Here is a 16,080-nt window from a genome sequence, read left to right as displayed (position 1 = left end):
TCAACCCAGTGCCATAACTTGTAAAATGCCTTCTCCATTTAAGAAAAAATGTTTGGGAGAGTAAGAGAATGTAAACCAAATTGTTAAGAAAATTGTATAAAGAAGTTCACTGCAGAATAAAAATTTTATATTTTATATTATATTTATATGTACTATATTTTATATAGTACAAAATAGAACTGAATTTCATCTGAAGGGCATATTTTCATTACAGGCCAATCATTTTAAACTACAAACCAGTCTATTTGTTTTATTTCAAAGATTTCATGTTATTGATAAAAATGCACAGAATAATCCTTTATTCTTGTTCTCAGGGACAATATTGTATATTTGATAAAGCTTAGACCTGCTAAGTATAAGTTTAGTTCCATTAAACCCAGCAGAAAGCAAATTCTGGAAAGAAATAACAGTTATACCTTTATAAATTGAATTAATCAAAATGTTATTGAAGTCTAAATATTAAAATATTTTCTTTTGATGCCAAACTATCAGAAATACCCATGGACTAGCAGGCCTTGTTAATATATTGGTATTAAATTACAATGTATTTTCTGACATACCAATCTGACATCTTTACAGAGCTCACTTTTAACCATAATTACTTAGAAATAAATCTTATAGACTCTGAGAGACCTGCTCCCAAATTAATTTATTTAGAATTGCATCTATGCATTTCTAGACTTATTATTTTGAAACTAAACCATTTTAAAAGGCTATATTCTACAGTCAAATAAATCTCATGGACTCTTTTAAATCAATATAAGCAAATTCATTGTTTTAATACTATTCACTATACTGTAAATGCTTTTGGTCCACCACAATTCCAAAAATTTAGTCTCGATTTTGTTTAATCAGCCTTTGTGTGTCCTCTAAAAAAATAGCCCACTTGCAGTACAGTTATTACTAGAAAAGTTACCCAACTCTATGATAAGCAAATCAACAGTGGTTATAAAATGTTTTAAGATCAGACAATGTCTCCCTGATTTCTCAGTAATCAATTTAAGATTCAGATTGCATGAATTTTGATCTTATGTTATGAAGATTAAGGGATAAAACAAAATGCTTCTTATTTAAAGTAAGATTTACCATGAAGTTGTCAGTGAACTCTCTACTTTGAACTGTTCCCAAATTGCCTCAAGATGGCTTTCATGCTCTGTATCTATAGAATTCTACTGGATCTACGAGGACAATAAGAGGAATATGTCTTGAAAATACAAGTCCTCATAGTGCAAGAAGACTTACAGGACAATGCTGTATAGGAGGTCTGCTTAGAAACAGGCCCAAATTTTAATTGGATTTTAGTGCACTTGGGACTGTAGCAATCATTTCATATCAGAATTATTCATGAACCAGGATTTTGGCAATTATCTCTTAGTTAAAAGGAGACAAACAAAGCAGTATCAATAATATCTTATCTCCAATCCCATCCAAGATTAGTTCCAATTTCTCAGTTTAGCTTGCTCGTCAGTAGTTAAAGAGGAAATACACCAAATTATACCTAATTAAAACAAATACGTGGGCTGAGTACATTGATATGATTAAAGTGTATCTTAAGTGGAAGTAAAATGAGTTTAAAATGCTTAATTTATGTATTGGAATCAACTAGATCCTGTTTTCCATTTTAAGTTGTCATATATTGCATATACAATTATTTATTTGTGCTACTTCTTTACGCTACCATATGAACATGGCCAGGCTGATATTTCCCATACATTATGGGACAATCATACATTATTTTATTATAACATTTCTATTACACTTTAACCTCTCAATCTAAAATAATAGGTAATTTACCTCAAGTGAAATTATATTTCTATTTTCATCTACAACAATGCATGTTGAATGTTGAAAATTTTCTAGCATCAATTTCAGGCAAGGATAACTGCTCATCTAAGCATTTTCCACATATTTCATTAGCATGTGGTTACAGAATTTTACGTCTGCAATCCAAAAAGCACATACAGCTTTATAATTTTTCACAGTAGAGAAACAAACCACAGAAATACTTTGACTTGGCCTGAGATTAGTTAGTCTTTGGATAAGAGGTACAGTAAAGCTCATGTGCATATGTGTGTATATACAACTCATACATGGAGAAGGAATATTACACACTATACCTGATTCATCAAAAGAGTATAAACTCTAAGATGTGCTCTATCTGGAACGTTAAACCTTCTGTTTAAAGAGCATTTCATCATTATTTCACAAATTAATTTCCTTAGTCAAATGAGCAAAGTATTCATATAAAGGGTAGTCAATTTTAAACTGATTAGTTCAGTAGGAACAAATCTGAAAGTCACTGTCATTAAACAGAGAATGGAAAGGAAGGCACGAAGGCTTTTGCTCAGCTGATATCTACCACAGTTTTAACTTGCTCCACATTTCAATCTTTTTCTCTTTTCTAAAAATCCATTCCTCTGCAGGTAGAAATGATACTGTAATTTCAACAGCAATCCACTAACCTTTTAGAAGATACTGTGGGACTTAAGAACAAATGCAGTTGCTTTCCTGCGAAAGATGTTTATGTTACTCAAGAGTTAAAAATAGAGCTCTGTAATTAAAGTCAACACAAATTTGCATATTTAAAATATATACCTTTTCTTTTTTTTGTATTTCTTCAAGAAAACATTAGCCAAAGCAAACAAATCTGTTTCATTTTCTGAACTCTAAACAAAGCAAATTCTTTGGGTTGAAAATGAGGACAAACAGTGAGCTTCATTTTTTCTACAGTGTGGGACATGTAAAGGATAAGCTTTAATTGAAAATGATTTCAACAATAACATGAATTTACAAACGGGGGAAGGGAGAGAATGTTAAAGAGCCTTGGTACTACAGTGGTTTAAAGCACCCTGTTATTAACACAGCTGCCTGCAATTTACTGCTGGTTCGAATCTCTCCAAGGCTCAAGGTTGACTCAGCCTTCCATCCTTTCTAAGGTAGGTTAAATGAGGACCCAGTTTGTGGGGGCAATAAGCTGACTTTGTATAAATATACAAAAGTATGAAGGCTATTGCTTAACGCACTGTAAGCCGCCCTGAGTCTCCGGAGAAGGGCGGCATATAAATCAAATTAAAAAAAAAAAAAAAATGTTGCTCATAAGTTTTACAACAAACAATTCAGTGGCTCTTCCTATGGGGGTCCTTCAAGTCTGTTTTCAAAAATCAGCAACTCTGAATCAGAAAATCCATTTGTACTATAGTTTTCCTTCTTCCACCAAATGTCCTTCCTGTTCTAAAGTACAATAAAGTTATTGTACTTTAAATGCTGTAATTGTTTCTCCAATCTCATCTTAAATAATTAAAAAATGGGAAGGAGTAGCCATTTTGGATTTCCTCTTTAAAGTTAGTAGTACATATTTATTCATTTCCCATTTCAAATCTGAAAACATTGAGTTTATTTCCCAATTTTTTAAAAAAGCCTGAGATAGGAGTCGATTTCATTTCCTCTATGTATATTTCTCACTAAAAATATGGCAGAAATAGAAAATCGCCAAACTTCAACAAAAACACCTCTTAGGAACATTGTCCAAGATCTACTTCTTACAATAAATATTTGTTGTAAGTAATCATGCAGAGTTAAGCATCCTGGACAAACATCACAAGAAATAGCAGCTTTAAAAAGGCCTGCTCAAATCCGCCCCGAAATCTTAAGTATATTTATGTCTTCTGCTATAGAGACAACATGAGCTGTACATATACATTCTATAAAACCTGAGCTATGAAAGATAATGATTGCCAACTGGTAACTGCAACAGGTAGCTCTGCTATACTATGCTTATGCTACATTAAATATTGGCAGTGATTTTGAAGTTTGAATAAACAACAAAGGTGTAAAACAGAGCTGTCAAACTCATGGCCCATAGATCAGATGTGTCACGTGCTGGCCACACCACCTGGTTTAGCGAAGGGGAAAAAAGTCCCGATACATCACAGGACTCAGCTAGTTTGACACCCCTGATGTAAAAGAAAAATACTTTCTGATTGTTTAAAGACTCAGTAATATTTTACATGAGCATGGGGGCTTTTGTGGACCACTCTTCCATATAAATTACAAAATCATCGCTGAAAGTAAACACTTGTAACAGACCAAAGGACTAATTTGTGCCTGCCCATTGTAATATAGTTCAGGATTGCTTTTTGTCATTGGTATTTTGTGTCTGTCTGGCTATTGGTATAGTAACTATTAAGTGCTTGTGTAATACATTTAAAATGTATAAAGTCTTCTTGCTCCTGGAAATGTTTGCTCCTAGGAATCTGGAAGCACTATGGTAAATATACATAAATTGCTTCCATTTAGTATCTAGATAAATGAAATAGACATTTCCTGGCTTGGTTTGGTTTTAAATTAGGCTCCAAGAACGTTTGAAAAAAAACATTTGGAATTTCACCAATTTTTACTATACTTAAATGTTGCCAAATGTTGCCAATAGAACAGCATATTGTGCCCCCAAAACTATGAATTCTGGAACTGGAGAAGCCTTTGTTGATGTCTGCTTCCCGAATAATTCATCAAAAGCAGAACTGAGAGGGTATGCTTTTTTCTTTTAAAGTTACCATATGTTGTTCTCTTATTGAAAGAGAATGATGCAGTTTGGATGCTATCCAGCCAAGCTTTAAAATATATACAAACAACTGAGCAGATGACCATTTATGGGAGGCAGATGAGAGAAGTCAGCTTGCCAGTGGCCTGAGTAGGCAATGCACGTACCATTCTACAAGATCTCCACTACAAAGCAAATGGCAGTGTACAATATCACAGTAACAATGTAGTTCTGGGCAGAGTTCTATAGGCTGCTTTGGCAGCTGATTCCAGTCACTATTTGTAGCCAGAAGAGTAGGAGGAGATAATATATATAATTTCAAAGAAAAGGCATGTTTTAACTTCAGTTCATGTAAGTGCAATCAAAAGAAAAACAGACATCTTATGCTTGCTTTAGGTAACTTGCTTTCTGTTATTAATTTTTGTTTTTTTGCTTTGTGTCTGCATACAATGAAGTGGAACTGCTAATGATTGTTTCCTCCATTTTGGACAATGGGACAAATAGGAAGGCTATATAAAGAAAATTTGGCCATCACAAGATATACATATTAGTCTTGGCAACAAAACTATTTACTTTTTTAGGTGGTATAATAAACATGAAAAAAAAGAATCTTGTTGCGTAGGAGAGAATAAGAATTGTCAAATTTGAGCAAGTAGATGCCCTCCCCTGGATAATCATGGCTGCCTATTTGCACTTCTTGGTGGCTGTCCCTTCGGTAGACTGGCATGATCTCCCCATAACGGTTACGCAAATAGCTTTTGGCTCCTTTTTCCACATCGCCAACAGGAATAGGACCTGAGAAGGGAAATGCACAACATATATATCAGCTATAAAAACCAATAGGAGGAAGTCATAGAGATTCAGGATTGTGGATCTAACTAAAGAAGTTTACACGCAGAGAACATCATCACAGGTTTCAAATCATCTGGAGATTTTCATATTTATACTGGAACCTGAGAAAGTTCTAGTCGTGTCATTTAAAAAAACAAACTACAACCTTAAACTGTTTTATAATTAAAGAATATAAAATACATTGAATCTCTAAATATTGTCATTATTTATATGTATTATTAATTATATGTATTATTTTGCACATTGCATGATTGATTAAAAAATAAAAAATAAAATGGGAATGATTTTCCTCCCCTTGTCATTTCATCAAATGAGCCTTTTAAGCGGCCCATTTTATTCCATAATAATAACAGTGATGCTCATCAGTATGAGAGAGGAAGCAATAAGGAACAGACTGATCTCCATGTTCCATGCATTGATTTATTCCAATGTTTACATTCCAACTTCTAGCAGATGAGAGATTTTCTATATTATACTGCAATAGAAGCAAGAAAAGGGTGAGACAATTTCTGCAGCGATCCTACATTTATAGAATTCTTCCCTGAGTTACGGGGAAAGAACTCTTGCTAGTTTTATGGGAAGATGTGTAAAGTTTATTAATTTCAGAGGACTGTGAATGTGCCTATAGATCCTATGACTGAGGAATGTCATCAGTGGAGTCCTGGAATCATATTATTATTTAAATTTGGACATTGCCCAATTCCCAGTGAGTCTAGGCAATTCACAAAATAAAAAAACCCAACATAACAATAAAGCTATATAACAATGAAGCAAAAGGAGTAAAAAGAGGGCAACAATGACAAACATACACGCATAACACCTTAGCCAAAAATCCAGGAATTTTCATCACTAATCTCCTTAGAACAGCACCCTCCTTGAAGTCTGAATGGCCCAAACTCTGATGATATGTACACTTTATTTGCAGAGGTTGACATTCAAGCTGCTCAGAGTTGGCAGTGTTTGGAGCCACAATTATATCCATAAATGAATGGACATATTTATGAATAAATAAACACCTTTTATTATCAAGATTTATTAAATTGTCCTGCTTGATAGTCTGTGGAATAGTTTGAAGACTAATGGCACAGTTCAAATGAACTCAAAGTAATTAAGAAATTGTGTTCTTTAACTCAAGTTAAAGAGGTTATGCTTGCTTAAGAGACTATTTGGGACATAATGGTTTTTCATATTTGTTTATTAAATTTATACATCACTATCGAAGACATGACATACCTTCAAATTCTTCTTCTTCATCTTCTTCATCACTTGATTCACTGACCTGAACAGTAATGGCAGTACTAGTAATAGGAGTCCAATCAAAATAAACTCCAAACCCAATGTCATAATCTTCTGTAGCAAATTCCCAGCAGACGCGCTTCCCATCAGGATGGGTGGGCACCCGGACTGTTAATACTTCACCCCGTTTCACTAGCATTCGGGCATTCTTCTCCTTTGCCATCTTTGTTTTAAACTCCCTTATCTTAGAATTTGTCCAGATAGTGGGGGGAAACAATGGAGGTGGCCGAGCTGGAAGAAAGAAGGATGTTTTTATAACATAGATGCTGATAGAATTTTTAACAAGACTGGATATTCTAATTACAAGATTTCCCTTTTTTCAAAAGGAATTAGGTTTTTTAATCCCTCTCTCATCTGACAGTTTTTCTTCTAAGAGTCTTTTTAACTGGCTGAATCTATTCTTTCAGTGACTTGCCCATACTGCCATACACTGTATAATGACTTAATTAGACATCTTGGCACAGCAAAGTTTCTAAGAACAAATTGGATGATAAAGGTGTATAAATGACCACTACAATAGGAGCCTGGATAGCTCAACAGACTAAAAGCCTGTTATTAACATTCAGCTGTCTGCAATTACTGCAAGTTCGAAACTCACCAGGCTCAAGGTTGACTCAGCCTTCCATCCTTTCTAAGGTAGGTAAATTGAGGACCCAGTTTGTGGGGGCAATAAGATGACTTTGTATAAAATATACAAAAGTATGAAGGCTATTGTTTAACGCATTGTAAGCCGCCCTGAGTCTCCGGAGAAGGGCGGCATATAAATTTAATTAAAAAAAAAATGTGAGCCATATAAAATTGCCATACTTAAAATTTTAAAAACCCATTGACTATTCGCTATGAGATCACTATCATTTCATCCCAAGCATTAAAATTAAGTAATGTAACAACAATCTCAACTCTGTTTTGGTCCTGCCTTATTTCAGATTTTTGTGGATTTCTTTTTCTGCCATAATACTCTTTTATAATAGCAATAATTATTTATTACATTTATATACTGCCCAACCTCCAACAACTCTTGGGAATTACAGATTGAAAACTTTAAACACAAGAAAAAATACAATAGACAAAAAAGAGTAAAGGTGGAGTGACAAAAAACTACGTTGGAACAAAATTTCCAATTTATTTATTATTAAAGATGTATGCTGTCCATCTCCTTGGAGGCAAGTCTAAAATAAATAAACCCACATAGTTCAAAGGGAGGAGTTCACCCTCACCAAATAAATATAGTGTTATAGCAAAATTTGAAATAATATAAGAGCTAAATAAAAAAGAATTTTAAAAAAAATCTAATCAAGGGTAGAAGTTATATACAACAAAACAAAAAATGGAAAAACTAAAAACTAAATTAAACAGCAAAGAATCAAAATCTTTGATGCTGCTTTTTTAAATATGAACATTTCAAAACTGACTATAAATCTTAGTATACTCTACCACAAAACAGCTCAAAACTTGCAAATTTCTTCAATAGAACGCTAGCTACTGATCCATACGAAGACATAGTAGTGAAAGCATGATCCTTACCTTTCTTCTGTTCACTTAGAAGATCTGTAGTTTCTAGCTCTGCAGACAGGATGTCTACTGCACCTGTATATTCAGACTGTATCATGATTATATCACCTGGTCCTTGTGGTGCAGAGAATTTTGTCACCTGCAGTATAGCTTCCTATATAGACAAATGTATAGAATATAAAGTATACATAAAATACAATGGTGTTAAGGTGCCTTAATTTTTAACAAAAATAGTTTTTTCTCTACGTATCTTTATCTGAATTCTTTAATTACCTATTTGCAACTATGTCATCCTAACTAGAAAAAAAAAAACTTCAGAAGATATTTCAACGTAATATCTTCTGAAGTTTTTTTCTACTCCATATTTCTTTAATTCTAGGCAACACAGAAATGTAATCAATTAAAATATATTGCATCCCAGAAAAAAATACAGTTCAATAATCTTATCGTCTGTACTACATATGAGTTTCTTATTATCTCAAGACAAACATTTCAAAACATACAGCCGCTATAATGAAAAACATAAATAAACATGTTTGGAAACAAAGGATTGTAATGATGGTTTGGCAAGTAGAAATAGACCAAGAGTCAAATCACCTACCTCCTTTTGGTGCTGAAGTTGCTCAGTTAGAACCTCCTCCTCTCCAACTACATCTTGCTCCTCTGGACTCCCGTTAGCACCTGCAGGATCCTTTGTAGTATCTGAATTTACAGGTGATCCATTCTGCAGCCTCTCAGAGAAAGATAGCACAAGAATGCAGGATGTTTTAAGAACCTGGTATAACAGGTAGGTAAAACGCCAATCAACTGGAAAAATAGAGACTTGTAAGGTGACTTGGAGTCAAATAGGATTCCTCTGGCTTACATTTTATATCCAGATGAGTCTCAGCTAAGCCAAAATTCAAATGAGAAATGCTGTGTTGTGCTGTGTTCCTTTAGGCAGCTGAAAGAATGTTATGTGCCATCAAGTTAGTGTTGATTCTTAAGTGACCACATAGGTAGATTTTCTCCAGGATGAGTTATTGCTGAACTTTTTCAGAAATATTAGATTTGAACTACATCCAGCACTAAGAAATGATTAGCTATCATAGATAATGTATCCATACAAACAAGGCACAACAATTTGACTGCTTAGTTCAAACAACCTACCTATAAAAATCAGTTTTAAAACATTGTAAAGAAAGAAAATGTACAGTGTATGAAAATATATTTTATAGAAAACAGTTCAATTAGCTATAGCAATAACTTCTTATCCCTGTCAAATATTCCACAGGTTAATCATTGCATGTCGGCTTAGGGCTTAATGCAAATATTTAAAGTGGTCTGATACATTGCCATATCACTCTCTATCTAATTAAGTATCATCTATTCTGATTTAACAAGAAGAAACTCTCTAAAACAGCAGGCAGGGATTTTCTCATGTCTGCTATGAAGGTTGTTTTCAAATGGAAATGAAGGAGATTGAAGATGTACATGCAAAACATGTGATGTATTGACTGTTACTGTAAAGGGGAAGAGTCAAAATGTATTGTTGTTTATGAGAGCAGGTGTTTTATATACATAAGAGACGAACAAAAGGATAAAAGCGTAGAATAAGTGGCAGTTCTCTTCTCTACATGAATTCCCTAATGTAGATATATATCCATGTAGGGTAGACCCTGGGGGATATAGTGCAATAACTTGCCAGGAAGAAAATTCATCTTTCTAGGAAAAAAATGATTAGCCAAGCGTGGAGGGTAATATTCTGGAGAGCGGGCTAGAAGGTGGACCTCTTCCACCAAATTCTTTCTTGGTAAATTAATGTTTGTGTAGCTGGCCATTGTCCAATGCATCCATTTTATAAATCGGTGGTTCATTTGTGAAAGTACATGCATGTCATCTTCTCAAAAATTCAAAATATTTCTACTAGCCCAAAAAGTATAGGTGCCATTGCTGTAAAGTTTCTATGCATATTGATACATAATGAACTCACAAATAGAAAAAAAAATATAGAGACTGCCTCAGAAGAAAATATTTATATATTTGTCATTATAGTTATGTTTCCAAACTAGTGAAGTGACAAGCGATTGATTTGTCTTCATTGACACTATCTAAGCACACAAGTAGTCCTCGATTTACAACCACAATTGGAACTGGGATCTGTCTTTGAGTGGTCATTAAGCAAGACACTCATGTGACTGCTTCACTCAACAACTGCAATCCCAACACTTCCGGTTGCAGTTGTTAAGTAATCTCCCAGTTGTTAAGCAGGGTGAACAAAACAGCTGCCTGCTGAAGGATTTCGGCTCCACATGGAGCTGAAATGTCATCACTCAGCAGGCACCCCTTTCACTCTCAAACATTATTGTATCCTTCACAATTTCACCTCCCCTCCATGTGCAGAGGAGGAATCTTTCACGGGAAATCTTCAGGATTTCAGGTCCACTTCTGCAGCCTACCAAAGGATTTCCCCTCTGTGCATGGAGGGAAGCTGAAATCCTTCAGTGGGCTACCGCAACATTTGTTAGCAAAATATCAGTTATATCTCAAATATTTCAGCTCCTCTCCATCCCTTCCACTTGCAATCTTCCCTGCTGGCTTCCCATTGACTTTCTGGGGAAGCCAGTAGAGAAGGTTGTAAATGGCAATCACATGACTGGGGGGGCGGGACTTGGCAACCTGTTATTAATGTGAGCTGGATGCAAGCATCTGAAATGTGGTCATGTAACCGCAGGGCCAGCAGGGCAACATTTTATGATGCCAGAAGTGCTTTATAGGCCTTAACGCACCATTTCTGAGGCTGCCATAACCGAACGGTCATTAAAGTCAAGGTCTGCCTCCCTACCGCATTCAGTCTCAAATTTCACTAACTGGAAGAAGGAATCAAATTCCAGTGGCAAGGTAAAATAGCAAAATAAATAATGAGAGTTAAACTCAACCAAATTTGTATAAGTTACTTTGTATTAACCAAATTGGCCTACAATATTATTTGTTTTCATCTTAAATACTATATTTCCAACTGTGGAACTAGCTACAAAATGAATTTATTTTATTAAATGATGTACTTTTCTTTGAATGATATGGACCTGCAATGTTCTCTATACTTGGCAGTGTTGAGAAAAAATAGACAAAAGCAATTGAAAAGAATACTATGAAAATATTAGAATGAAGACTTCTGTGTAAGGTTACATGGTTACAAAACTACTTAATTGTTTGTGTTTTTAACATGGTTATAAACCTATTTACTTGTTAATTGGAAAGGATGACTGATATTCCTTCCCCCCCCCCTTTCCAGGTTTGATTTCTTTGCTATTCCCTATTTTTGTACTGTTCTTTGTTTTTAAATGTTTAAACACTGTATACACCTCCCAGAATTGCTGGGAGTCAGGTGGCATCTACACTCGATAAATTGTTATTGTTAATATAAAGTAAAACTAAGTAGATTATTGCCTAGGCCTTACCTGTATAGTATTCCCTAAGAAATTCCCTACAAAGCACTTCAGTGATAACCTGTTGCTCCTTTATCTCTATACCATTTTATGCATATTTTATATTATATCTGAAATCGGGAACTGATTAAAGCTTCATCACTATTATCCCTCTCTATATTCCATGATTTTCTGTAGAATGACACCCCTATTTTTAAACAACTATTTTAGACTGTTCACACTGTTTTGCATAATATTAATTTTACAAAAATACTATAAAACTGTTCTTAGTCCTAGGAACATATTAATGCTAATTCTACTTGTTATTTTAGTAAGCGTATTAGATTTTATTGGAACTAATCATGTGTAATGAGTTAATGAGTAGTGATTAAGATGCTGAACTAAGACAGAGGAGACCTATGACCAAGTCTACCTTCTGTCATGAAAGCTGCCTAGATGAATTTGGGCAATTACTCTCTCAGCTCACCTACCTCACAGGGTGCTTGTTGTGGGGATGAAATTGGAGGCAGGAATGCTATGATGGCTGCCTTGAACTCCTGGAGGAAAGATGGAATATAAATCTAACAATAAATACAGCTAACAAATAAAATGTTCATAAACATTTTTGCTGTGATTGTTTTCATTTTTATATATTTAATTTCCCCTTACAGCTCACACTAGAATCAAGCATACAGTTAAGCTTTGAATCATAAATAAAACGCCAAACCAATTTAAAAGGTAAAAACATTGCTATTACTTATCCATATGCCTTGATTATCAATAATAGTTAACAGGAAATATACATGAAGACCTCTCTAGTGAGCATTCCAAAGGTATTGCTACTCATCATAGCCAGTGGGAGAAGATGACTTGCCTTGGGAGTACGGAATAGTCCTTTGGATTCTATCTAGCATCATGTTAGCAAGTAAAAATGAAAACAAAGATCAACCTAAATGCTTTATATTTACAGTTATTATCTTACCTGCATGGTAATATATCCTTTTCTGAAACAATAGCTTCTTGGACTGATTTTTTAGTTGAATCTTCATTTTCTAGAAAAGAGCAAAGATAACTGTAATAGTTCATCTTTTAGAACTTCTAATTACCATTCATTTATAGGCACAATGTTTTATCAGCCAGTAGGGTCATGCTATATACTGCTTTTGGGTAGGGTTCAAAGCATCCTATTTCCAAAAGAAATATGAGACAAGCCAATATATTTACTAGTTAACATAACATTCATGAATGGAAGAGACATTCTATTCTAAGACAGTATACTTAGTTCCAGGAATTTAGTCCTAAACAATGCTAGACAATTATGTTTATAATCAGGTTCACAAAGCTTAACCTACAATAGACATTGAAAAGGATGGATCGACTGCATTACTCTTAGTGGGATTAGTCAACAATATGTTTGCATTTGTGACATAGGATTCATGACTAGTATTTATATTAGATAATTATGTAGAGAAACCTGTTTATTCTAACAGCATATTATCCCTTTTTTCTTGTAATTTTTCACTCATTTTTTTATGCATTTATTGTGCATTTTTTAAAATTATGTATGTATTTTTGTGTATCTTTTGTTTTTCTTCATTTTCTCTTATTTTAAAAGCAATAAAATTATTTTAAACAATGCTATAATCTGCACTAAAATAATTTAAATGATTAGACATTATCCACAAATTGTTTATCCTTTTCATATCCTTAAATGAAAAGCTAATACAATGGCTTCCTATATCTGCCTAATTTGTTCATGGTAGAGTAATAATCTCTTGAAGCTGATTTTAATTCCATAAAAAACAGAAACTGCTTTTTATTAGTATTGTTATTATTTCCAAGAAGAGACATTATGAGAATTTGTCTCAAATACAAAAATGATTCAATCGAATTTTGTATATTATAACCTTCAACTGGGATCTACAAGGTTACAACAGCTGTCAAATAAAACTAGTGTATATACTATATTTCAGAGAAATGTCTTCTAGAACATTGGTCTCTAAAATGAAGTGTACATACACAACAGGGAGTACACAAATTGATCCATTGGAATGTAGGAAGGAAGTAGTAGTACAAAGGCTATTTATATTTATTATCTAGAAAAATTTATTTATTTAGCGTATGGTTGGTCATACATCTAGAAAAATAAGAAATTAAGATATAGAAATACTATAATATTGTAGTATATATTTTATATACATTTTACATATACTATTTATAATAATGTAATATATTCATTCAGTAATAATATATTAAACATGCACATATTGGAATCCATGTTCAAACTTTTTATTGATTGGATTGCACTGTCAAAAAGGTTGGAGACTACTGCTTTGGAAAATCGCATATAAAATTTCAGGCTAGACTAATTTCATGTTTCTTCTATCCTCAAATTAGTGAAAACAGTACTTAATTGACTTAATTCTACATATTGTGACTACACAGGGCAAAGAGCAATAGCTTCTGGGCATATAAAACAAGAAAGAAAATAACTAATAGTTTTATCACTATTACATGATGCAACAGTTGCACCAAGCTACATTAGCCTAATTATAAAATAGCTGGTATGTTAGGGAAAAACATAAACAATGCAATGCCACAAGGGAGAATTTTCTCAGAAACAAAATTATCAATGTTACAATATAAGACATTACTGAAAGAAAAATGACAGTCATATTATTATTCCACTCATAAATACAACATGATATATGATGATATTCTCCCCCAAATTTGTTCATTATTGGGGTATGGTTTTGCTTTTTGCTGACTACAAAGATCCTATTTTCTGACATCGACCTTATCATTATAATGCAAATTTATATTTGGTTCAACATTAGGCTACCAAAATGCAAGAATTTCTAAAGAGAGAGGGGGAAGTTCTGGGACTACAGAAGAAGCACCGATCCCTCCATTAAAATATAGACAATCATTTGTACAGAACATGTCTAAGGATACTTCAATGGTGCTCTTCTACTTCATCAATCAAATACAAGAAGCATCTCCAATAAATCAACTCCCCCACATGTATGTATATGGCTTCTCTGTAGAGATTAACACAGAGCAAGATGACAATTATGCGGGCCAGGAAGTAAAAGGTGACAAAGTTTCCAGGGAAACACCTGCTCCATCTTAACTAAAGGCATTATTCTAATAAGAAGGGTGATTTACAGATACAGTCCATGGCCTATTAAGATGTGCTGCTAAACATTGCATGAAAGGGACACATTCAAATTGGGTGGGCAGGGAAAAAGAGAAAAGGGCAGGGGAAGGGCAATTCTCTTTCTCTCCCTCCCTCTCTCTCCCTCCCTCTCTCTTTCCCTCCCTCTGACCCTTTCCCCCCTCCCTCTCTCCCTCTTTCCCCCTCTCTCTCCCCTCCCTCCTCTTCCCTCTCCCCTCCTTCTCTCCCTCTCTCTCACCCTCCTCTCCCCCTCCCTCTCTCTCCCCTCCTTCTCTCCCCCTCTCCCCCCTCTTCCTACCTCTCGCTCTCCCTCTTTCCCTCTCTCTCCCTCCCTCTGACCCCCTCCCTCCCTCTCTCTCCCTCCCTCCTTCCCCCTCCCTCTCTTTTCCTACCTCTCTCCCTCCCTCTCTCTTTCCCTCTCTCTCCCTCCCTCTGACCCCTCCCTCCCTCTCTTCCTCCTTCCCCCTCTTTCCCTCTCTCTCACCTCCTTCTCTCTCCCTCTCTCTCCCCCTCCCCCTCTCTCTTCCTACTTCTCTCCCTCTCTTGGAAGGGCAATTCTCTTTCTCTCCCTCTCTCTCTCTCCCTCTTTCTCCCTCCTTCTTCCTACCTCTCTCTCTCTCCCCTTCTCTCTCTCTCCCTCTCCCTCATCCTCCCTCCCCCTCCTCCCCCCCTTTCTCTCTCTCTCTCTCTCTCTCTCTCACACACACACACACCGCACCGTACCTCAGTCCCTAAGGCCCCTTCTCATTTACTTTCCCTCAGGCAAGGCAACGGGTCCGCCAAACACAGGAAACCGAGTACGGGTTGCAGCATCTCACGTGGCCTTGCTGCCGGGAAGGTTTGACCTGTTGAATTCCTGCCTTGCAGGGCCCCAACCACAAGTCGCCAGGAGGAAACTTAGTGGCCGAGGAAACCCCCTCCTCCAACAACCCGCATCCCTCGAGCCCAGCCTGACCCTCTGCGGGATCCTCGGCCCAACGGCGGGGGAGCTTAAGGCCTGACAGGCACAACGGTTTCCCCCTCCGCCTCTTGCTAACAGCCGTCCCGAAAGTACCTGGGGGAGGCGGGAGCGGCGAGGCCGCCGCCGCCGCCACACGCTTCTCTTGATCTTCGGCCCCGCTAAGGCAGCAACGGTCCCCGCTGCCTCCGCTTTCCCGGCCTCCGAGCGCGGAGGCTTTGAACCGGGTATCCTCGGGAGCGGCCGGTTCGCCCGACATCGGAAAGCGAGACAAAGAAGCCCCCGAAGTCAAAGCGGGCAGAGGCGAACCGATCCGGAAACAGCCGGGAAAAGCCGA

At 35.9% G+C, this 16,080-nt stretch overlaps 1 protein-coding gene across 1 annotated transcript; it reads right to left on the bottom strand.

Annotated features, from left to right (window-relative positions):
* Nucleotides 1-4,958: 4,958 nt before the first annotated feature.
* TMED8 (transmembrane p24 trafficking protein family member 8) lies at nt 4,959-16,055 on the bottom strand. The gene is made up of 6 exons (XM_034418210.3): nt 15,840-16,055; nt 12,590-12,659; nt 8,802-8,931; nt 8,213-8,354; nt 6,626-6,919; nt 4,959-5,335 (listed from the first exon to the last, which is right to left on the bottom strand). The coding sequence occupies exons 1-6, from the start codon at nt 16,000-16,002 to the stop codon at nt 5,118-5,120; spliced, it is 1,017 nt and encodes a 338-aa protein (XP_034274101.1). The 5' UTR covers nt 16,003-16,055; the 3' UTR covers nt 4,959-5,117.
* Between the last annotated feature and the right edge of the window lie 25 nt (nt 16,056-16,080).

This window comes from Pantherophis guttatus, chromosome 1, assembly GCF_059756535.1.
Source record: "Pantherophis guttatus breed Tessera chromosome 1, ASM5975653v1, whole genome shotgun sequence".
NCBI lineage: Eukaryota > Metazoa > Chordata > Lepidosauria > Squamata > Colubridae > Pantherophis > Pantherophis guttatus.
The sequence above is the reverse complement of the archived record's forward strand: the minus strand, read 5'-3'. Positions and strand labels throughout refer to the sequence as shown.

Coding starts and splice junctions, on each gene's coding strand:
- TMED8 (XM_034418210.3), bottom strand. CDS start 16,002: ATGTCGGGCGAACCGGCCGCTCCCGAGGATACCCGGTTCAAAGCCTCC. Junction 12,660..15,839: donor GCCGCTCCCGCCTCCCCCAG/GTACTTTCGGGA, acceptor GCTCTTTTCTAG/AAAATGAAGATTCAACTAAA. Junction 6,920..8,212: donor TCTAAGTGAACAGAAGAAAG/GTAAGGATCATG, acceptor TCTTTCTTCCAG/CTCGGCCACCTCCATTGTTT.